Genomic DNA, 25,269 nt, shown 5'->3' with positions numbered 1-25,269 from the left:
ATCATTCCATAAAATAATGTATCTGTTCAAAGAGGATTACCCCTATCACTGTCCTGTCTCTGCTCTGCACAGTGGAGTAGAACTGGCCACACACCATTTTTATTACATTTTTGACAACAACGTATATCCCACCTTTCCGCTAAAAAAATAACATGGCACACCACGATGACACCAGCATCACAACCCTCTAAATTGGGTGGGCAGAAAGTAGATCCCCATGTTTGGGACTTAACTCCCAGCATTCCTGACTATTGGCCATGCTGGCAGGGGCTTTTGGGACCTGAAGTTCAAAACATCCAGAGATCTACCTTCTGCCCATCCCTGTCCTAAAGCAGGAGCATGGAACCTCCATCTCAGGGAGGTTCCCCATCCAGCCCATGGAGGCTTGGGCATCTTTCATGGACCCTACCCACTCCCCCCGCCCAGGCCCTCCCCCTTCAACAGGCTTAGGAGGCTTTGAAAGGAAATTCAGTTGTAGTGGTTAGTTATTTCTGTTCTGTTCTGTTCTATTGAGTGGTTGTACTGCCCAATAGCTGAAGCTCTCTGGGAGGCTAACAAAATCAAAATCAAAACCATAAAACACAGTAACATAGTAGAACATAATATAAAAACCTTATGTTTAAAACAGAATCAAAACAAAGTAAAAACAAAGAAAGTTAGAATTGCTAGTGGAATTGGAAGATGATCTGGGAGAACCCTGGACTAATACAATCTATGGAAGTAAAATAGGGGTCTACTTACTGCTTCAGTGTATGCTTCACAGTTTTGCTCCTCGTGAGCCTCCAGTAATTTCTAGCAGAATGACATGAAAAGATTACATAGCAGAACTGACCATTTTCCCACCACTCCCAAGGAAGATGGGCTTGTCAAGTAATTCTCTCTGTGTCCTATGAAACTGAAAAGGTCTTTTGCTACTTGAAAAGAGACAGATTAAAAATGCCCTAGTACTTGAGAGTAAACCTAACCCTTCAGCAACAATATTCAGGAATATACAACACATTTTATTCAGGTCCTATGCAGGCAACAGCTATACTGGCCTGCAACAACCATGCATCACCATAGATTGTGACTTCATAATGGTAGGGAATGTTGGGTGGGGTGACGGAGGGAATACCCACACTGCACTGAATTCCCAGCCCACAACAAGAACCAGTTCCAGTGGAAGAGGAAGGAGACAGGGCCAAGCGAAGGGGGGAACTGTGGAGGGAGAAGTAGCCCAGCCATTGAAGCAGGGGCGGGGGGGATGACACAAGCCTACAAACACTGTGGCCAGAAATGCTCCCCACAATCAGGAGCGGAGACTACTGTTTGCAAGTAAAGGCCAATTCATAAGCAAGGGCCTATTCGTGAGTATAGAGGTGGAACAGGAAATGAAGTAGAACAGGAAATGTGGCTTTGGGGAACCGCTTACAGAGCCAAAAGGGATGAAAGAGAGACCTCTGAAGCTTCCCTTGGAGCAGGGGTGTTGAATTTCTTTCAGCCCGAGGGCCAAATTCCACTTCAGAGAAGCTCTTGGGGGCCATATTCCAGTGGTGGGCGGGGCAAAAGGGGAGGGGCAAAAAAATCCCAAATACCATATTTTAAATTAAAGCTAAAAAGCAAACGATTGATAGTTGGGAGAGATGGGGTGAGGCCAAGGGAAGAGGCATGGCGATTTGTGGACCCCGGAGGGCCAGATTTGACCCCCAGGCCTGAAGTGCGGAGAAAAAGGAACACTGATGATAACCAGCCCCCTTCCCTCTTTCTGAGGCCCAGAGCAGCTGGTTGGAGCCCTCATAAAGGTCCCATTAAAGGGATGTGAAATGAACCAGCTCACGCCCTGCAGACAGTGTGACCTATCATAAAAACTCTTTAACTGGTACAACTAACCTTCACATCCAGTCAACGGAAATGTTTTATTGCTAATATGCATATTGGGATGACCATTCTTTCCCTCTTTTTTCATAAGCTCAATCAATACGTGTTTAACTCAGAGGGAATATGTATTCCTCAATCTTCATGTAATCTCCATTAGAATACTACAAGAGAATGTCCAGCAAACATTTCTGTTTTCTACATATTGAAAAGCGTACAGTTCCACTTACTTTCAATAGTTTACACTCCCTGGAATCTGTGAATGCTGGGAACATTTCTTCATATTTCTCAAGAGCAAGCTGGAAAGAGAGCAGCAACTTTAAAGTTTACTATTTAATTAAAGCAAGCAGATTCTACCTAATTATACATGTTTCACTGGAAAACTGTAGCTAAAGTAGCAATGTGTGGCAAGAACAAAATATGATGAAGAAGCAAAGCTCAACCTGTCCTTGAGTAACTGAGAATTTGACCTCCAGGTTGCAAATAGTATTTCACACAGCAGAATTCCCTATGCTGGTCATCAGTAAGTCTCCTGTATGAAGAGGCTTTCTGTATCTGAAAGTCCTCATTGTTGCCACCGCACCCCCGTCACATGGGCAAATGAAACATTTCGGGGAAGGCCCATAGCTCAGTTAATACGTGTTTAATGTTTCAGCAGGGCTGGTGGAATGGCCCCACTTCTCCTCTCATATCTTACCTCAGCCTATCTATACAAAGGAACACACCAAGCTGGTATTTATACAAAGGTACATACCAAGCCAGCTTATACAACCAAGTTAGCTTGGTATAAAACATCTCTCTTATACCAAGCCAGACTATTTGTCCATCTCACCCATTATTGTCTACTCCGACAGGCACCAGCTGCAACTAAACCTGTCCTTTTAACAGGAGAAGCCAGGGATTGAACCTGGAGCCTTCTGCATGCAAAGCAGGTTTCCCAGATGGCCATGCCCCTTCCTCTGCCCCACCCTCTTTCCCCAACCACTGACCATGTGGTGGTTTCCCAGCTTTTGTGCAGTTTTTTCCCCATTCTAAAAGGTTGAAATGCCTCTCCTGAGGCTTAGTTACTGACAATAAGAGCTTCAAGATTAAATATGCTGGAATTTTTTATATTTTGGCCGTGCCCCTTTTGCCTTCTGCTCCACCCACCAGTAGAATGCAACCCCCCTCCCTCCAAGCTTCTCTGAATGGAATTTGGCCCTCAGGCTGAAGGAGGTTCTGCACACTTGCTTTAGCCCCACGTAATTACCAACGATGAAGGAAAAAATACAAAGCAAATGGCTAGATATGATAATTTTCATTACTCCATGGTTCCGCATAAACACAGGCAAGCACAGAAAGGGCATTCAGGTTAGAAAAGCAGGGCTTGTACAGTGATAGCCTTTTTGCTGTAAGAGCAGATGGTATTAATGGTTTAAAATTCATAAATTAATTTTGTTTATTCTTTGTACACCATACAAACTAGGGTGAACTGTCCTATACAACTACGGTACACTGTGGGTTGCACTAACCTTAGCATTCAATTCATCAACTATAAAGTGACACAGGGCAGCCTTAAAGAAATAATCCTTTGCACTGTGCTTGAGCAATGGATTATCCATAGTACTTGTTCCAACCTATGGAAATAAAAATTACACTTACAGTCTGATATAGTGAAAAGCAGAACGCAAAATACAATCTATTATTTCAATTGGTTCCTGGTGCTGTTATTTTTTGTCCTTATATTTGAAACTCAAACATTTCATCTAGAAAGGCCCTACTGTCCAAACCCTCCAAACATCACTTTGTTCATTAACTTTTCCACTAATTCTTTGTTATTAAAAATAAGATTTCAGCTTCATAACTCATTTTACTACCACAAATAGTAAAAATATTTATACATAGTCAGAGTCTCCTTCACGGTCTTACTTGGCCAAATAATCCAATCTTGATCAATAATCAGGTCTTGACTAGATCTAAAAGTCTAGTCCTGACTAGGTCCTGAGCCTGATCTAAAAGGATCAGAAAGTCAGTTAAGTGATCCCAGTGGGGAAAATGTGTAGGAACTGACAGATACTGAGTAGCAGTGGAAGAATTTGCACACATTTGTCAGCAAGGCAGTTCATACACTCTTTCTGCTGCCCAACTCTTGGTAAAGTTCCTAAGAGAAGTTCAGCTTTCAATTTGTAAAACAATATTGGTCTTAACAATTGGGACCTACAATGTTGCAGTACGGAGTGCACCTATTCAGTGTTCAAACCTGTCAGACTTCCATCCAGTGCCGTGTGTGTGTATTTCCTCTTAAGGAAAACCCCTCAGAGCCCACCTCTCACTCCTTAGCTCAGAGACCTGGCTCATGTGACATGGTAGCCCACTTAGCTGTGGAGGCTGTCATGTTGTGTCAGGCACCCCTGCTTCCCATGGTTTGCTCTGTCATGTGAACCCTGCATCATGGGTGTTTGAAGAGGCAGACAACCCTCAAATAAGCCTAAAACAAGCTATGGGTTATTTTAGGGTTGTCTACCCCCTCAAACAACCCACAATGCCAGGTTGGCACAACACAGCAAGCTACGAACGCTCTGCCATTCCCTCTTGCATATTCAAAATGGTGGCCGACATGCTCCAGTAAGCCCCATGGTGGCTTAGCATTACGTGTGAACAGGCCCAGAGAGCATGTCACAGTTCGCATGATCATGGCAAGGTTAACAAGCCACGGTGGCTTGCTAACCCCGCTGTGTGTGCTGGTTGCAGGCCGGCCGGATCTCCCTGATCACCCTCGCTGTTGTTGGGTTGTCTGAGGGTTGCTGCCCTCCACCCCCAAACAAGCCATGCCTCCCAGGTTTGGACGAGCTGCAGTACCGGGGGTAATTAGGGAAATCCGACTAGCTTGCGCAGTGGAGGAAATAAGCCACCGTGGCTTACTTCCCTCGCTGAGATCGTGTGAACCAGCCCAGTGTGTCCTTCTCACCCTTCCAGCAGGTTTAAGAAGCCTGGGTCACCAACGGGACTTTCCTGCAGTAGTTTTAACTAACTCTAATACTGTGATATAGCCCCTCCCCCTTCAACTGCTTCTGCTATCCCTCTTTTTCGCCCCTTCCAAAGAACAATGACTTTACTCTTTCCTTCCTTTTCAAACTTGGCTCACCCCTGGACTCCTGAATCCAGAATCTCTCAACTCCTTTCCCCTCTTTCAGTGCACACAAACCATCATCAGTTACCTCACCAGCTGCTTAACAAAATCTGCTGGAAGCTCTCCCTTCCTCACTGCTTTGCCTGACCTCCCTTAATGGGGGGGATGCTGCTGCTGCCGCCAGTTCTTCTGTGGTCCCTGCTGCTGCTCGCTTTGCTTGGCATTTAAATCCCAGCAGAAGGAGCAGGGGAGTGCTGGGCACCCAGGAGCCAGCACAAGCCTTGTCTGCCCCAGCTGAGCTCACTTCCAGCTGGCCCGGCCTCGTCATGGAACAGAGGCAGATGTGCACCACACCCAAGCCTCCACATAGCCAGTCAGCCACACCCTCTTCCAGGTACTCCAATCCATTCTCCCCCCATCCCTATGTTTTTAAATTCCACCCACCCCTAACAGTCAGTCAGCATTCTGTGCCCATTGAGCAAGCTCAATCCTCGGTGGGCTGTTCGGATTCCCCACCCCTCAAGCAGGCTTTCCCCCCTAAAGCTTTAGGTTCCCCCAAACCTTCTGATACCTCCCTTGTGTTTGGGCGGTTCCATGTTCACTACATAAGGCACATAAGTGCTCAGACAATTGAGATCAATATTAGTATATACAACTGGCCCCTACAACAAAACGCTACAGTGTGGAGCACACCATTCCATTCCTCCTCCCATCCAGTTTTTATTGTGGGTGCAGGGGAGAAGCTTCCACGAACAGACAAGGAGTTCCCTGGAACTTGATGATACCTCCCGCTGGTGCATGGGTGGTGCTGTTTCGGCTACATAAGGACCAGCACTCAGATAATTGAAATCTCTGTTTGTGTGTGTGTGTATAACATATGATGGTTACAGAGGAAAAATGCAACAGCAACTGTAATATTTATTTTTATTTATTATGCTGATATCTTACCTTTCCTCCTAGGAGCTCAAGGTGGCATACATGGACCTCTAGCCACCCCCACCCTCTCATTTTATCCTCACAACAGGCAGGTTAGGCTGAGAGAGAGTGATTCAGCCAAGGTCACCCAGTGAGCTTCACAGTTGAGTGAGGAATTGAACCCAGGCCTCTCCAATCCAAATCTGACATTCTAACCTAGCCTTTCCCAGCCTGGTAGCCTCCAGATGTGTTGGACTGCGAGTCCCATCATTCCTGAGAATGATGGGACTTGCAGTCCAACACATCTGGATGGCACCAGGCTGCGGGAGGCGGTTCTAATCATTGAAACAAACTGGTTTTCACACTCACACTGATGGTATAGAAACTGCACATTAAAGCATTTTTAAAAGATGTCTGTATATTAAGATTGTAAAGCTAGTTTCAAAGTTTTATAAAAAGCATGATCTGGCAATATTAAGTATTAAGCAGTATTAAGAAGCCCTTGGCTATGGCCAAGGTAACAGAGAAGTAGTAGAGGAGGAGTAGGATCTATTTCATGCATTACAGCCACTTTTCCCCTTTGGCAAAAATAACCCTCTGAAGGCACCAATCTTGCTTAGACATTCAATTCCTAGAAATGTTCTCCCTGAAATATTACAGAAGTGTACATAACACCACATGCTTTCTACCACCCCTTGCTTGAAATGACAGGTGCCATTCAAATCCAACTTGCGTAATGGCTTGGAATCTGATATATCCCCAAACCTATTGCTCCACGTTGGCAGATTACACATGAATAGCACTTGGATTAATTTGGATTGTGTGCCTATGATGTATTCCCTTCCTTTTATAAACCAAGATGCAGTGCACCCACCTGTTCAAAGATTTCAATTGCCTTCGGATATTGCTCTAACTGGGCAGTGTATCCAGCTACTTTCAGCAGACATTTGTTAGCAGAACTAGAAGCAAAAGGTATAATTCAGTGAAAAACACAGAAACAGAGGATTTTCTTAAAAAAAATAAAAATGTACTGATGCATGACAGCACTCCCTGGTGAAAGAACCTAAACTACTCAAGAAATGATTAAATCTGTTGACATGCATACAGATGGAAGAGGACTGGCATTCAGCCATCTTCTCTCACACACACACACACACACACACACATATATATATATATATATATATATATATATATATATATAAATTAGCCTATTTTCAGTGTCCACATTCTTGAGCCTTGCATTTTGATACTTAAACTGACAGACAGGCAAGTGGAATGCCAATCCAAGGACACTTATTTAGGATCTGGGCGTTCTATTGAACCTTACAACATGGGAGAGACAGAATTTCATTTTAGGGTGTCCAAAGGAAAAACCAAAACAGACTTTCACTCAATTTATACTTTCAACATTAAGACCAGCTATTTTATGAAAACTTGCCTGTTGGATTCTTCCCCTTTGTAATAATCTGCAGCTTGTTCATAATGAGCAATAGCCTGAAAAAAGAAGAAGTCATTTCTCTTTCAACATGGACACTTTCAGACTGGATATTTTGAGGACAAACTGTGCAGATTAGGTTTACAGGTTATCTGCTTCCACAGCTACATGCAAAGTGCAAGATCATGGCATTGATTCCCATAACTTAGACTAAACCTTTTACATGTACAGAAACTTCCTTGCATGTGTGTAGTTCATATCCACTTCATATGTTACATTGTATTGTGCACACAAACTATTCAAAACTAGTGGGTTGAATCCAAATGGGCCCTTTCATTCGCAGGAGACCTTATGAGAACGGAATACCTTTTGATCCAGCTGAGATCCCCACTACTGGAATGAGGGAGGAAATTTTGCCAATTTCCTCTCCCCTGTGTCACCCTCCATGTTGTTCTGGAGGGTCCTACCATTAGGCAGAGTGAGGCGGGCACTTCAGGCAGCAGCTGCTGGGAAGAAGGAAGTGGCTGCAAGGTGTTGGAGGACAGAACGGCGAGTGCAACATGGCCTTCTCTGTGCCCTCCAAGCCAGCTTGCTGCTCTCAGGTTCAGCAGATGAAGCTGTCTCATCAGTGTTGAAGTAAGATTCAACCGTCAGACCAGTTAGTTGGCTTTTGTATGTGGAATGGGAAGAAGGGCACCATCTTGTCTTTTGCCTCAGGCAGCAAAACATCTTGGGCTGGCACTGATAGCTGCGCAGTGCAATCCTATGGCCCCATTCACATGTAATAGTGCCAAATTGTCAGTTAATTAAATATCACCACCATTTGAATATGCAACCTCTGACTGGCCCAATCAGAGGCTGCTCCATGACATCCGAACCCAAACCCTATGGGTAAATCATGGGTTAAACAACCCACAGTTAACCTAACAACTAATTGTAGGTTAACTGTAGGTTGTTTAACCCACAATTAACCCATAGTGTCTGTGTTTGGATGTCACAGGCAACCTCCGATTGGGTCGATCGGAGGTTGCATATACAAAATGGTGGCAGCACATACTTGGCACATGCAGTGGGAAATCATGGGTTAATTAATGCACAGTTTGCTGCCGTTACATGTGAACTGGGTCTACGTGCATTTACTATGAGTAAGTTCTATCATGTTCAATGGGGTCTCAGGAAAGTGTGCCTCTTCAGGTAGTGCCTGGACACGTACAGAAAGGACTCAAATAACTAAAAAGTCACTCACCTTCTCAATGTCTACTAGCTCAGACTCATAAATTTCAGCAATGGTAATGTGATGTTTGGCAGCAATAGTAAATCGACCCTAGGAAGAGAAGAATTGGACCTAGGTATTTTCTTTTCAGCTCAGTGCAAACACTGATTACAAAGACAGCTGAATCAAAGCATTAACACCAATCTGCCAGATCACAAACTGGAATCCCGATCTAGCACCTCAGATGTCTTACCATGTCTGTGTAAATATCGATGGCAGCATTTAAGCAGTTGATAGCCTCTGCATCGTATGCATTTTGGGGGGGAAATAATGAATAAAATCAGCTCAGTCATCCAAACATTGTTATTTCAGTAGTACAAGGAACTGGGTTGCTCATATCACCAGATTCTTAGCCATTTTTCTATTTAACATCAACTCCAGGCAAAACCTCTCCATTTTCTAACAGAGGGTGGGCAGACATCACATTTATAGGATCAACTGTGTTTTTTATTAGAGCACCAAATGGAACCAGATGCAAAAGACATGCAATTAGAATTAAAAGAATTCTGAGCACAAGAATTTGCTTTGTGTACCAGAACTGAATGGAGCTCACAGTTCTTCTACATAAAAAATCACACCTGGTTACCCCTAAGCTTTCTTCATTTCAGTAGTATAACTTAAGGCAGACATGAGGGGGGTGGGAGTCATTTTTTAATACTATTGTTAAACTGGGAGTCAGAAATCCTTGCTGATCTATTGCAAATCACCCACAGATCTACAAGTGGAGATCTACCATCTGCCCACCCCACTCTAACATACACATAAGATACTACTGCCCCTATCCAGTGATCCCTTCTGACAACAGATGCTCTGACATACTTGTAGAAGACTCCCATCTTCACGAGTTTCTCCACATACTCAATGGAGGAGACTGCTTGGCAAACACAAAGGGACCTGCTACCTCCACTGCAGGTAATGGAGACACATGCAGGAGTTTCACATTTGCATTCCGGCACTCATGTGACTTTGCATGAGAGCATTCGTGCGCAAGCTTGGCATCTTCAAATTGAGGTGCAGAGCCAGTTCACAGAGGTGCTAGTGTATCAGATATATACATGGTGGGTTGTGGGAGCAATCCTAAGGCTCCTGCATCATCTCCCATCACATATCTAACATTAGCCAGGACCTATGCACTTGGAATACGTTATAGGTCATGCATACAAGTATGCCCTACTCATTCAGAACAAGGGGCAGACAGACCCTGCGAGTGGGGCCTTCACATGTAGCCCCAGTTCACATTAGAGTTTAAAAATGTGATGGCAGAATATGCACCTGTCCATATGGAGCAGGCAACCTGGTGCCCTCCATACGTTTTGGACTACAACTCCCATCAGCCACAACCACCATGACCAATGGTCAGAGGTGATGGGAGCTGTAGTCCAAAACGTCTAGAGGGCACTACCTATTCCGAAGCTAGCCTAAGCTGGCATAAGTTCCAACAAAAATGAGAAATTGTCTTCTATGTACAAGTTGACTTTTCTATCCATGGAATTACACAACACACACAAAGTTACACAGCTCTTCTTAGGCTTCAGAGCTCCTTCTGACTTTTCCTATCAAGTTAACTGAATAGCAAATTTAGATTCCATGGTACTAAATTCGTATATTTGCACATTCGCTTCTATCAAATGGATAACAGGGTCTCTAAACTAAAGATGAGCCAAATCACTTTAAAAAGATATGTTTAATTTGAATGCAAGTGGTTCTGTTTCGTTTAAACATTTAAAAAAGCATTTAACTGGCAAGACACATTATCAATTAGCAAAATATTTAGATGTACTTTATTCGGTAAGATCCAATTTTAGGAAAAACATTCACACTGATTTTTTTTCTTAGGAGTACTGAAGAAAAGGTATTATTTTTCACTATTCTTCAAGGGAAGAAACACTTTGGAAGGATTCATGCTTCATTATTCATGCTAACAAGATATACTTACACTCAACATTTTTCTGTGTCTTTAATGTAGCATCTCTTAGATGCATTCATATACCACCACTGCCAATGCAATTGTGTGAACTGGCTCTAATACTACATTTATTCCAAGGTTCTTCAGGGAGCTTTCAGGATTATTCATGTTGACCTGAATCAATACATTCTTCTTGGGAGAGTTTGGTTTTCTTTGGGCTGCCTTACTTTATAAAAATCTCAATGGTACAACTGTTTTTATGGATACTTGTAAGAGATTATACTACCCATGTGCCCTTCTTAACAACAGGAAATGCCAATCTAGATAGCCATACTATGCATAATACATCTTACCTTGTGGATCGGCTTTTTTGTAAGCGTTCCCTGCATCCACAAAACAGGTCGCTGAATCATGTTTACTCTGTAGTTGCATGTGAAGCCTGGCTGCCTGACAAAATGCATTTCCTGCAGCTGAAAACGAAACAATCACAACATTTAAATCTACAGTGCAATGTTAAAATCAGCCATTTAAATGACAAAACAACAGCAAAATTATTTTACTGTGTACATACAGCTTTCAGGCTTACACTGAAACAATTATTCTTTGCTCTAACTTAGAAGAGCACAGATATTTCGAAAGCAGAGCTTGCAATAATTATTTAATTTTTTTCTGGTCTGAATTTGTCTCTGAAATACTCTCCATATTAGTAATTACAACACTGCGGACGTTCCAACATGCTACACTGAAAAAGAATTTTCACTGTCACCCAGAAATCATTTATAATGACATTATTGTTCCAGCAAATACATATTGGCTGCATTGGAAGCTTTAGCTTTTAGTTAATCCTGGCTTGTTGTTTTGTCCGAACCAGGGATCGTGGTTTAACACTAACTATGGTTAGTTTCAAAACAAGACAACTTCAAATCGTGGGTTAACCTGGCTTGTTGAAACTAACCATAGTTAGTGTTAAATCATGATCCCCGGTACGGACAAAACAAGCTGGGGGTAACTAAAAGTAGGAACAAAAATTTCTGAATCCCTTCTTTCAGCCACATGGGAAGAGAGTGGAGGTGGGGGGAGACCCAGAAGGACAGTAGGCTCTGTCTAAATGCAGCCTCTTTCTTTGTTTATTTGTTTTACAACATGTATAAACCGTTCTATATCTAAAAAAGATTCCTGAGCATTAAACAGTAAAGAAAAATTAATCAAAATACAAAATATATTTAAATAATATTTTTAAGCAATATCTTTATGCTTCAGGAAAAGTTTATTTAAATAAGAATGTATTTAGCATATGTTGAAAACAAAGCAACATCACCTGCCTGACATCAACTGGCAGGGAATTCCACAGAGGGGGAGCCAGAACACTAAAAGCTCTATTCCGAGTGACTCCAAACAGATTGCAAGTCCATGCAGAGCCACCAAGAATGCCTCATCCAATGACCTCAGTGTCCAGGTAGGCTGGTAAGGGAGAAGATGCTCTCTCATATATCCTGGTCGCAAGATGTTTAGGGGTGTATGTACCAATAACAAAATCTTGGCCCGGTAACAAACAGGTTGCCAGTGTAATTCCTTAAGCAAAGGTTACATGCTGAAAAGGAGCAGCCCCCCACTACAGCCAAGCTGCTGCATTCTGCACTAGCTGCAGCTTATGGACCAAATTTAAGGGAATCAGCCTTTATGTCTCATTCTCATATTGCAGCTTTCTCTACTTTTTCCACTAAGGCAGAAGACTCCACACACAAGAGATGCTACTGCCATAAGATGCCACTGGCTACCTTCTCATAAAGCTATTCACATGTATGTGTAGTAGATGGGCCCATTTCCATGCCTCACTTCTGGCACTGTGTATACTGGCTGCAAGTACTTCACAGTTCCCCCACTTATATGGCCCCCACCCCCACTCTCTTCCCTCCCCACTCAAAAACCTGTTTTGCAGTGAATGTGTATGCGCTGCATTGATCTGGGGTCCTGATTCTGTCAGGACCCAGTCAACAATAGATTATCTTAGATTACAAAGATGAAACAAAGCCACTTGTGCAAAAAGATGAGTTTATTGATAGAAAATGGATCCAGAATAAAGTTCACACCTCCCCTCAGTTGACAAAGCAGGCACCCTTGTCACAAGCTGATATGTCTATCTGAGTCAGCAAGGCAGACGGGGAAGCTGTTCCTTGGGCCAATGCTTCTCCAAGCTGGTAATGTGTATTTCCCATTGAAGCAAGACCAACACATGAAGCCTATGGATTGGATCTTGTAAGCTTTTCTGCTAGGTGCCTACCCCCAGCTCATGAACTGACAGGCGACACCTGTCTCTCTCAGTGCACACACACTGAGGAGAAGGGGAGGGGCTTCCTTCCCCCTTAGGTGCTTGAACCAACCCTGGGAAACTAATTGCCCTTCCAAAGAGAGAGAGTGGGGGAGTGGAAGCCTCCCAAGTCATAGAAGAGATAAGACACCATTCTCTATGAGAAAAGGGTGAGGTAACCAGGCATAAGTAATACCAGTAGGGTCTGGTGTAAAACACCCTACTTTTAATTATTAAGCTGTTGGTTAAGCCAAGTCACACAGGTTTATTACCAGCATGAAGGAACTCTGTGTAGTACAGTTTTTTGCACACTAACCATCTCACTACATGCGTATACACACATCCCGACCTGGTTCGGGCACTTCTGGATCAGTTTCCCTGCAGCAGTTGAAGGTAGACTGACGAACTAGAACCAGTGTCTAATATAAGCCAGATGGGCAAGCAGAGGAGACTGTGGCAAGAAAGAAGCACATCCAGCAAGCCTCCCTTTTGGAAAAGTGACACTCCAGCCCAGCCCAAGCCGGGAGATAGGATTTAACGATCTGCTAATTAAAATCCAGCCACAGCCATTTCCTTAAAGAGAAAGTGAGTCTCACATTTCTCCCTGTTCTCCCCTAGCTGCTCTAGGCACATGATGGCTCCTTCAGCATCTCTGCTCTAAATCCCATCTCTCTGGTTAGACTGGCCTGTCAATTTCCCCAAGTCAATTTCAGCCAAGCCAGCATGTTGAAGTCCAACACATCTGGAGGGCACCAGGTTGGGGAACGCTGCTCTAAGAGTTTATTTAAAAGTAACTCATCCTGAAATAATCGAAAGAGAGGAAAATAACTCCTATTAAGGACTCCTGAATCACCTCCATTTCATCTTGGGATAAGGGACTGAGTCACCAACAAACAGCAAAGTCATTATCTAGACTGTAGAGGATGCAGAGATGAGTGGATTTTAAAATTCAAGGCAAGCAAACCATGACTTGGGGTATTGAACAAAGAGGTGTGGCTGTACATCCCACCCTGTAATTAGTTGTGTGTGTAATTTAGGAGCGTCAATACAGGACAAAGACCTTGAATGAGTAACCTCAGAGAATCTCTGATGGTATCAGAAAGTTCAACAGGAGACACCAATTACCAACCATCAAGTAGGAACACTTTACAGATTTGCAAACATGCAACCCCTTCTTGGTTTTAGACTACATGAAACATGTGTTGTTGCTTTGAATTATGATGTTTATATATAATTATATATAATTATATATAATTATATATAATTATAAAATTTTGAATAAAAACATTTTAAAAAAGAAAGTTCTACAGGGATCCACAAATAAACATCCACCCTCTGCTTCTACAAAGGAGACAGATGTTTCCATACATACCACTCCAGTTTTTGGCAATCTTGAACATATTTGCAGCTCTAGTATACATTTCACATGCTTCTTCTACCCTTGTGTTTCCTCTAGAAAAAAGAAAAGGAGAAATGGAGTGAGAAGGAGGCAGAACTTTCTGATACAATGAAAGAATCAGATATGAAAATGTGTTGAGGGGGTAAACCCACAAAAATAAGGGACAATATGCTAACCCGATTCCATATAAATGGCTCAGATTACACAGTGGTGAGTCCTCAGTTGTTGTCTCTGCAGTGGATGCTGTGTCATGTACAATGAATGCCTGAAAAAGCCACAGAGACTTTGGGGATGTTTACTAATGTGTCCTCGTGACAGAGACATGTGCACACTACTATTAGAGGAGGGGTGATGACATAGAGGATGGGGAAGACTGGATACAGGAGCCATCTTAGGGGAGTGCCTTCAAAGCAACTGCCTCACCAGAAACTCCTTTGAAAGGGGATCTCCAGGGTCCAGTTTTGCCTGCATCCTCTCTGGGTAACCCTGCTCCCCTTCTCTGACTCGGAGGACTCACCCCTAGAAGTACCTACAGTATGGAATGGTTCCCCATCCTCAACTATGCCACTTCCAGGGGCAGCAAGAGGCTTCCCAGACCCACCAGAACAGCTGCCTTTGGAATAGGGCATGCTGAGGACGCATAGATTAAGATACCCACCCAGCTGTAAGAGTCCAGACTATTGCTACAGTAACATTCCAAATATCTGGTTGCCTTGACCTTATAATTAGCCTCCACACTGAGCTGTCCGTGGTCCTGACCACCAGCAGCCTATCCTGGATCCTGCCATGCTCGGCAGGGAAACCCTAGGACAACCTTATCCAAGTTGGCACCCTCCACGTGTTTTGGATTTCAACTCCCATCAGCCCCAGCCAGCCTGGCCAAAGGTCAGGAATGCTGGGAGTTGTACTCCAAAGCATCTGGAGTGCACCAGGTTGGGGAAGAGTGCTGTAGGGTTCCAGCTGGGAACAGGACACTTTCCCAGCCACCAGGAACATCAACTATGTTTGCTCCACACCTTGCTTCTTGATGAATCATGTGTTTGAGTTGAGCGATTATTCACTGGAAATCAAAGACAACCTTCCTGAGAAGATTGTCCTGCATGTATGATAGAATGCAGATCTAGAAGCCACCCAAGTCCATGTCACACTATAGATCTGCCATATTCTTCACTGATTTATTTATACACTGTTTATAGGCTGCCCAATAACAGAAGTTCTCTGGGCAACTTACAAGATAAAAACAAAAACAAGTTAAAATAATATTCAACCTGTTCTGGAGGGGCTTGCACTCCCCCTAAAGGATCACGTTTGTAGTTTGGGGGTGCTCCTGGATCCAGAACTGTCACTTGAGGCACAGGTGAACTCAGTGGCACGGAGCACTTTTTATCAGCTTAGGCTGGTATACCAACCATGCCCTTAGCTGGACAGAGATAGCCTAGCTACAGTGATCCATGCTCTGATAACTTCTCGTCTGGATTACTGCAATGCGTTATACATGGGGCTGCCTTTGAAAACGGTCCAGAAACTTCAGCTGGTCCAAAATAGGGCAGCAAGATTGTTAACAGGGACTGGCCAGCGAGCTCATATTATGCCAGTACTTTTTCAGCTGCACTGGCTGCCAGTCCATTTCCGGGCCCGATTCAAAGTGCTGGTATTAACATTCAAAGCCCTTAATGGCTTGGGACCAGGTTATGTGAAGGATTGCCTCCTCCCCTATGTGCCTGCCCAGACCTTAAGATCTTCCTCAGTGGCCCTTCTCCGTGAGCCCCTGCCAAAGTAAGTGAGGCAGGTGGCTACTAGGAGGAGGGCTTTTTCTGCTGTGGCACCCCAGCTGTGGAATGAGCTCCCTAGTGAGGTTCGCCTGGCACCTACTTTGTATTCCTTTCAGCGCCAGGTGAAGATCTTATTTTCCCACGCATTTTAGCATTTTAGCTTTCTAGACTTTTAGCTTGCTGTTTTAAATCTATATTTTAAATTCCTGCACTGCTGCTAGGTTTTATTGTGGTTGTGTTGTTATATTGTGGCTTTAATGTTCTATATATTTTAAATTGTTTTATTGTGTGCCATTTGGTTTTAATTTTTGTAAACCGCCCAGAGAGTTTCAGCTATTGGGCAGTATAGAAATAAATAAATAAATAAATAATCACAGTTACAATAAAAAGACCACAAAACAGCAAATCAAACACAACTACACAGTCAGAAAAGACCATAGTAAAAACAGAAGGGAAGAGGAACAAAACGCCACAACATCACATTTAATGTTGCAACAAAAAGAAAAATCCACAAAGCTGAAACAGTATTAACTCCCACATAAATTAAGTGCCTTAGGATTTTTTTAAAGTATTTGCCCAAGAACAGAAAGACTATAAAGTAGATGCCAGGCAGACCTCTCTGGGAAGGGCATTCCACAGCTGGTGGAGAGGGGGCACTGCTGAAAAGGCCCTTTCTGATGTGGCTAACCACCATACCCCATCTGGTGGGGGAACTTGGAGAAGGAACTCGGATGATACCTCAAGACAGGGGCATCGTTAGGGGAAGGCCCACCCGGACACAGGCTCCTGATATTTTTGAGCTGTGCTCCGGATTTTTTGAGCTGTCCTAATTGCCATTTTTTTTTACATTTTCCCATTGACTTGCATTGGAAAACAGAAATGGCCATAACTTTTTTCTTTTATAAGATAAATACATGACATTTGGAGACCTGGCAGCCCCTGTAGGGTTGATTGAACCTGCCAAATTTCAGGCAGTTAGGTCCAGTGGCTTTTGTTCTAGCCACAGGTAACATTTTATTTTTTCCCAGAAAATGTGTCAAAGCAAAGAGCTATAATTTTTTTGTTCTTCCACATAAGCACATGGAATTTGAGGGTCTGGCAGCTCCCATGGAGCTGACTGAACTTGCCCATTTTCAGGCAGTTAGGTGCAGTGGCTTTTATGCTAGTCACAGGTAAAATTTGCCATTTTCAAGAAAATATGTCAAAGCAAAGAGCTGTATATTTTTTTGTGCTTCCACATACATGCATGGAATTTGGGGACCTGGCAGCCCCTATGGAGCTGACTGAACCTGCCAAATTTCAGACAGTTAGGTCCAGTGGCTTTTGTGCTAGCCATCCCTAAAGTTTCCTTTTCTCAAAGACTACAACAAAAAGTAAAAACTGCCAAGCTGCACAGGGGATTAGAAATCCTAATCAGAAGGTATTTAAGGTGACCATTAGGAGGTCACTATCCCTAATCTCTGGTGTTGGGCTTTTTGAGGTGCAAAAAACCTCTCTCCCTCTACTTTTCTGCTCTTACATGCCCACTGTTGGGAGCTTGCTTGCAATGAAATTTTGAAGAGGGAGAAGGAAGGGAAGAAAGAGCTTCATGTGAAATACTGGTATTTCACACAGCACCTGATTTTACTGCCCCAAAGTGGAAACTTTGGCTTTTGCAGAAGTTTAGTAGCTTCAGTACAGCAAAGGAACTAATCAGCCTCCACAAACTTCTTTCTCCCCCTCCACTTTAATTTCTCCTAAATAGCTGTAGGGCTCAAATTATTTCAAAAGGAGGGTCAGGATTATGTGGCATCATGATCGAGGAACTACTGGGGCAGGTTCTACAGTTTAAAAAAAGCTAGAAAAAGCCCTCCGCCACCTCACCTCATAAAGTTCATTTAAGTAGTGCAATCCTTACAAACCCTCCACAGCCTCCTAAATTCCTCTGAAGTACTACCTCTCTGATAGGAGCCACTTAGCTTGGGAATTCTCTCTACCCGCCCACCCTGCATTTCCAGTCACCATTTTTCTTTTCTTCTTCCCTCTCCTATCCTGTTCTTTCTTTCTCTTCTTTATTCCACCCAGAGCATATCTTGAGGAATTCTTAAAGAGAATTCTCTTCGGTGGGCAAGAGAAGTTCTGAACTGTATTTGACTTTATACAAATGGACAAGAGGGTTGGGTTTTCTCCTCCTCACTCAAGTCTTTGAGAAGAGTGGGTTCACATGGTTGCAGAGAAACAAATCTGGGGCTGTTTTGTCAGTTGCCATTATCCAGCAATAGGAAGGGCTGTAGCTCAGTGGCAAAGCACACGCTTGGCATGCAGAAGGTCCTGGGTTCAATCCGCAGCATCTCCAGGTATGGCTAGGAAAGAATCCTGCCTGAAACCCTGGAGAGCCGCTGCTGCCAGTCAGTGTCGACAATACCAGGCTAGATGGACCCAGATCTGACTCAGTATAAGGCAGCTTCTTATGTTCCTATGAACAGAAAGTTTTAATAAAAATAGGTTTTGGTTTGTTTTTTAAGTGGAGGGGAGATAAATACTGCTCATTTATACAATCCTATGTATGCCTACTCAGAAGCCCCATAACGTTTAATGAAGCTTACCTTCAGGAAAGTGTGCATAGGATTCCAGCAGGAGTTACTTTTGCAGGGAGGTTTGCACCTTGATGTTCTGGATGTTTACTCAGAAATAAGTCCTGATGTGAGCATGGTATTGCAGGCTTAATACAGTGCCTACCCAATACCACCTAATTCATTAGGGTAGTCAATTTCTTTCAGCTCAGTCCTATGCATGTTTTGTCATTTGTGGGTTTAGGTTTTTTGTGTATGTGTGCATGAACTCTAGCTTCAGTGGTGAGGGAAAGGCACTTAGTAGATGCTCAGAGTTTCTCCATAACTTAGCCCTACTTTTGAAAATGTACTCATTGGCTGAATCCTGGTGAAGTCTTGGCACAAATGAAGTTATGGGGAGGAAGATAAATTGAGATCTTTTGCTTAACAAGGAGGAGGTAGAGAGTAGTTGCACAAAACAAGACATCTGTTTTTATGAAGAGTTGCTGGAGGATGGTAGGATGAGGAGGGATGGTTGCATGGAGGGGAATAGAATTGGTAGGGGGAGAATGTAAGTGCTTAGTGGTGAAAAAAAAGAATTCTGCATATGCTCAGAGGCACTCTCTATTTAAGAACATAAGAAGAGCCATGCTGCATCAGGCCAAGGTCTATCTAGTCCAGCATTCTGTTCACACAGTGGCCAATCAGATGCCCATGGGAAACCCACAAGTAGAACATGAGTACAATAGCACCTTCCCACCCATGTTCCCCTGCTGCTAATATTGGTGAAATGTAAATTAATTCTAGTCATTCTAAATTTGCATGTATGTATATCCTTCAGAAAACTTTGCAGGTTTCTTGCCTGGGAGACACCTCTAATGACCTATGCATTTTCATACAAACTTACCCAAAAAACTATTGGGGAAGGGGTGAAGGGAAAGCAAATCACTCCCTCCCCAAACTGGAGAACTCCCCTTCCACATGAACTGCTGCAATTATCCTTCTGAAACTTTGCTGGTTTCTTACTTAGGGACAACTCTAGGCTGTCTGTAATTTTCAGAACAATGGTCCACAAGGAAAATCAGGATGTCCTCTTTTGGAGCCCTCAAAATGTCAAGGCCACCCTTGTACAAAAATCCTTGTGGCTATCATTTGGAGACATGATCTCTTCTGATGAGGCAATGAATCCTGAAATGTGTATCCAATTGTTCCAAGTAATAAACATTTTATTGGCAGTTCCCTTTAAAAGAAAATCAAAATATAAACCCTGCACCTATTTTTCTGACATTGGGCAGATGTAATCCCCTTCTAGGGGGCTACTATGCCTGAAATTATCATCCAGTTCTGACCAAGAGAAAAAAGTTACAGTTTTTAAAAAAAATATTCCAATGGTAGTCAACAGAAAGCATAAAGATTTGTTTTTCCAAACCTTGACTCAGGTTTGGCGCTGAGCTGAAATGGTCCGACTACAAATTGGCCTGAGCAGAAGTGGGATGTTTTCCAAAATGCTGAATCGGAGTCTGAATTGAAGTGGGGTGGGGGGTCAGTGCATACTTCTTATGTATGTATGTATGTTATGTAGTCTATACACACATGCAAGCACACCACACTCACACCACACACACACACACACACACACACACACACATATATATATTAGGGGTGCACTTAGACTTGGATATATTATAAAGATAGATAGATAGATAGATAGATAGATAGATAGATAGATAGATAGAAAGAAAGAAAGATAGATGCAAATTTGTGTTATGGGCCTGTGCCCCAGATCTTTTAAGAACCTAGCAACACCCCTGCCTCACGGCCTGGGTAGGTCCATGTGTGAAGAGGCAATTCTTCAGGTACCAAGTCAAGAAGAGCTTTAAAGATTAAAACCAGCACTTTGAACTAGGCTCAGAAATAGACCAGGAGCCTGTGAAGATGATAAAGTCCTGGCAGAATATGTTCATAACACCCAGTCCCGGTTAATACCTTTGCAGCCGTATTCTTCAGTTTCCAGGTCCTTTTCTTTTTTCTTTTTTTAATTTTATTTTTTTAAAAACACACACACAACAACAACATAAACACACAATTGTTGTTGTTCAGTCGTTCAGTCGTGTCCGACTCTTCGTGACCCCATGGACCATAGCACGCCAGGCCTTCCTGTCCTGCACTCTCTCCCGGAGCGTGCTCAAGTTCATATTCATTGCATCCGTGATGCTATCTAGCCATCTCATCCTCTGCCGTCCCCTTCTCCTTTTGCCTTCAGTCTTTCCCAGCATCAGGGTCTTTTCCAGGGAGTTTTCTCTTCGCATTAGGTGGCCAAAATATTGGAGCTTCAGCTTCATTATCTGTCCTTCCAATGAGCACTCAGGGTTGATTTCCTTTAGGATGGACTGATTTGACCTCCTTGCAGTCCAGGGGACTCGTAAGAGTCTTCTCCAGCACCACAGTTCGAAAGCATCAATTCTTCGGCGCTCAGCCTTCCTTATAGTCCAGCTCTCACAGCCATACATTACTACTGGGAAAACCATAGCTTTGATTAGACGGACCTTTGTCGGCAAGGTGATGTCTCTGCTTCTTACTATGCTGTCTAGGTTTGCCATAGCTTTCCTCCCAAGGAGCAAGCGTCTTTTAATTTCATGGCTACAGTCACCGTCTGCGGTGATCTTGGAGCCCAAGAAAGTAAAATCTGTCACTGCTTCCATTTCTTCCCCTTCTATATGCCAGGAAGTGATGGGGCCAGATGCCATGATCTTAGTTTTTTTAATGTTGAGTTTCAAACCAGCTTTTGCACTCTCCTCTTTCACCCTCAACAAGAGGCTCTTGAGATCCTCTTCGCTTTCTGCCATTAGGGTGGTATCGTCTGCATATCGGAGGTTGTTGATAATTCTCCCAGCAATCTTAATTCCGACCTCTGATTCATCCAACCCGGCATTTCTCATGATGTACTCTGCATATAAGTTAAATAAGCAGGGTGACAATATGCAGCCTTGTCGTACTCCTTTCCCAATTTTCAACCAATCGGTTGTTCCATGTCTGGTTCTTACTGTTGCTTCTTGACCCTCGTACAGGTTTCTCAGGAGACAGGTAAGGTGGTCTGGTACTCCCATCACTTTCAGAATTTGCCACAGTTTGTTGTGATCCACACAATCAAAGGCTTTAGCGTAGTCAATGAAGCAGAAATAGACGTTTTTCTGGAATTCTCTTGCTTTCTCCATGATGCAGCGAATGTTGGCGATTTGATCTCTAGTTCCTCTGCCTCTTCGAAACCCAGCTTGTACTTCCGGTAGTTCTCGGTTCGCATACTGCTGAAGCCTAGCTTGTAGGATTTTGAGCATCACCTTGCTGGCATGTGAAATGAGCGCAATTGTGCGGTAGTTTGAACACTCTTTGGCGTTGCCCTTCTTTGGAATTGGAATGTAAACTGACCTTTTCCAGTCTTGTGGCCACTGTTGAGTGTTCCAGATTTGTTGGCATATTGAATGCAGCACTTTAACAGCATCACCTTTTAGGATTTTAAATAGCTCGGCTGGAATACTGTCATCTCCGCTAGCTTTGTTGTTACTAATGCTTCCTAAGGCCCACTTGACTTCACTCTCGAGGATGTCCGGCTCAAGTTCAGTGACCGCACTATCATGGCTATCAGGGACATTCAGATCTTTCCTGTATAGTTCTTCTGTGTATTCTTGCCACCTCTTCTTAATCTCATCTGCTTCTGTTAGGTCCCTGCCTTCTTTGTCCTTTATCATGCCCGTCTTTGCACAAAACGTTCCCTTGAGATCTCCAATTTTCTTGAAGAGATCTCTAGTCTTTCCCATTCTGTTGTTTTCCTCGATTTCTTTGCATTGTTCATTTAAGAAGGCCTTCTTGTCTCTCCTTGCTATTCTCTGGAACTCTGCATTCAGTTGGCTATATCTTCCCCTTTCTCCTTTGCTTTTCGCTTCCCTTCTTTCCTCAGCTACTTGTAAAGCCTCATCAGACAGCCACTTTGCTTTCTTGCATTTCTTTTTCTTTGGGATGGATTTCGTTGCTGCCTCCTGAACAATGTTACGGACCTCCGTCCATAGTTCCTCAGGCACTCTGTCTATCAGGTCTAATCCCTGAAATCTATTCCTCACCTCCACTGTATATTCATCAGGGATATGATTTAGGTCATACCTGAACGGTTTAGTGGTTTTCCCTATGTTCTTCAATTTAAGCCGAAATTTTGCAAGAAGCAGCTCATGATCTGAGCCACAGTCAGCTCCAGGTCTTGTTTTTACTGACTGTATGGAGCTTCTCCATCTTTGGCTGCAAAGGACATAATCAATCTGATTTCGATATTGACCATCTGGTGACGTCCATGTGTAGAGTCGCCTCTTGTGCTGTTGGAAAAGAGTGTTTGCTATGATCAGCATGTTCTCTTGGCAAAACTCTATTAGCTTTTGTCCTGCTTCATTTTGTACACCAAGGCCATGCCTGCCTGTTATCCCGGTGATTTCTTGACTTCCTACTTTAGCATTCCAATCCCCTATGATGAAGAGGACATCTTTTTTTGGTGTTAGTTCTAGAAGGTGTTGTAGGTCTTCATAGAACCGATCAACCTCAGCTTCTTCGGCCTCAGTGGTTGGGGCATAGACTTGAATTACTGTGATGTTGAATGGTTTGCCTTGGATTCGTACTGAGATCATTCTATCATTTTTAAGATTGTACCCCAGTACTGCTTTTCCCACCCTTTTGTTGACTATGAGTGCTACTCCATTTCTTCTAAGGGATTCTTGCCCACAGTAGTAGATATGATGGTCACCTGAATTAAATTCGCCCATGCCTGTCCATTTTAGTTCGCTGATTCCCAAGATGTCGATGTTCAATCTTGCCATCTCATGTTTGACCACCTCCAGCTTACCTTGATTCATTGATCTTGCATTCCAGGTTCCTAAACAATATTGTTCTTTACAGCATCGGATTTTCTTTTCACCGCCAGACACATCCACAGCTGAGTGTCCTTTCGGGTTTGGCCCAGCCGCTTCACTCTTTCTGACGCTACTTGGAAATACCCTCTGCTCTTCCCCAGTAGCATATTGGACACCTTCCGACCTGAGGGGCTCATCTTCCGGCGTCATATCTTTTAGCCTTGTGACACGTTCCATGGGGTTTTCTTGGCAAGAATACTGGAGTGGGTTGCCATTTCCTTCTCCAGTGGACCACATTTTGTCAGAACTCTCTGCCATGACCTGTCCGTCTTGGGTGGCCCTGCACGGCATAGCTTATGGCTTCACTGAGTTACGCAAGCCCCTTCGCCACAACAAGGCAGTGATCCATGAAGGGGAAACACACAATACACATACACTAAAATATCTCTTAAGATGGTAAGATATATCTACCTTTGGCTCCTCTTACACAACAAATGCGTATTATTATTCTCTAGTTCTTATCTTAGTTGTATATCATACATTCTGTTTACAGACATTATCTCATTTCTCTCCTAATTTTAACAACAACAAGAAGTTTCCAGATCCTTTTCAAAGAGAACTTCACAGACAACACATTGCAGTAATTCAAACGGGAGGTAACCAGGGCACCGATCGCTTAAGCAAGGAGATCTCTGTCTACGTAAGGGGTGTAGCTGGTGGACTGGCCTAAGCTAATAGAAGTTGCTCCAAGCCACAGAGGCCACATGTACCTCCAGTGACAAAGATTAATCAATGAGCACACCCAAACTATGTACCTGGCCCTTTAGGGGACTGCAGCCTCCTCCAGAACAAGTCGACCATCACTCATCTGGGCAGATGAACCACTCACTAACAGTACTCTCATCTTGTCTAGACTGAGCTCCAATTTACTGAGCCTCATCCAATCTATTGCCACAGATAGGCACTGATTACTGAATCACCCAAGTTAGATGAAAAAGAGACATAGAGCTGGCTGTCATCTGCATACCGATGATACCAAAATACCTGGTGACCTCACTCAGCGGTTTCATGTAGGTGTTAAAGAGCATGATGGATATGACAGAACCCTGCTGGACCTTGAACCATAAGTGCCACAGAGTCAACCACTGGCAAAATAAGAATGCCAGCTCCAGGGCTGGCATACTTCCCCCCACCCCATTCTGGGGGCACATCGACAGGACTTTGGATCCAGTAGATCCAAAGCCTCTCCCTTTCCAAACCTGACATGTCACAGAATGCCCCCCTTTTGCCATTACCACCAGTGAAGCACTGCTGGCAGGGCAGCCACAGTGGTGGCCCAGGGAGGACCTCAATGGGTGGACCTCCATCAGCAGAGGTGGAGGTCCACATGATCCTATGTCCTCTGTGCATATCCCAGGGACCATAGGAATGCACCTCCCAATTATCTCTAAAATACAGCTTCGCTAAGGCATGGCAAGTTGGTTGGTGTGACGTATCACCCTTCCCCCACCCATGATTATTATATCATCGCCACACTTCATAAATATTTTTACAACACCAAGTACAAATTCTAGCTCCAGAATTTCAGCACCTCTATATTCTCTCAACCTCTTCCTTAAGATAATACCTTAGAGCTAGCGTGTGTGGAAGGAATACATCAACTGTAACCTCAGCAATCACTACTGTTGTGTGTTTTTTTTAGAAAACCTTTTTATAAACCTTTATTAGGATGCTGCCACCACCCTCCTCCTCATGAGGATTCAACCTTCAATTTTTGTGCGTGTGAGTGGGTGTAAATTCATAGGCTATGGCCTATTTCTTTCATAGTTTCATCTAACCCTTTTTCTGCTAACAAACGAGACCGGGAATAGTGTG

At 43.5% G+C, this 25,269-nt stretch overlaps 1 protein-coding gene across 3 annotated transcripts in view; it reads right to left on the bottom strand.

The window, feature by feature from the left end:
- Nucleotides 1-25,269, bottom strand: part of LOC146359000 (beta-soluble NSF attachment protein) — a 48,425-nt gene that overhangs the window by 2,138 nt on the left and 21,018 nt on the right. For all 3 annotated transcript variants that reach the window (XM_084825487.1, XM_084825498.1, XM_084825508.1), the window contains exons 2-10: nt 14,176-14,255; nt 10,849-10,965; nt 8,783-8,829; nt 8,563-8,640; nt 7,320-7,375; nt 6,753-6,837; nt 3,366-3,470; nt 2,085-2,153; nt 742-792 (exon numbers count right to left, since the gene is read on the bottom strand). In XM_084825487.1, coding sequence (XP_084681613.1) covers nt 742-792; nt 2,085-2,153; nt 3,366-3,470; nt 6,753-6,837; nt 7,320-7,375; nt 8,563-8,640; nt 8,783-8,829; nt 10,849-10,965; nt 14,176-14,224 — 657 coding nt within the window. In that variant the 5' untranslated portion in view covers nt 14,225-14,255. The remainder of the gene's footprint in view (nt 1-741; nt 793-2,084; nt 2,154-3,365; nt 3,471-6,752; nt 6,838-7,319; nt 7,376-8,562; nt 8,641-8,782; nt 8,830-10,848; nt 10,966-14,175; nt 14,256-25,269) is intronic.

The sequence above is a fragment of the Heloderma suspectum genome, chromosome 1 (genome assembly GCF_057233095.1).
Source record: "Heloderma suspectum isolate Gila_16-S chromosome 1, 16-S_ref, whole genome shotgun sequence".
In the NCBI taxonomy this organism is placed as follows: Eukaryota; Metazoa; Chordata; class Lepidosauria; order Squamata; family Helodermatidae; genus Heloderma; species Heloderma suspectum.
This window is presented reverse-complemented; position numbering and strand designations above follow the sequence as displayed.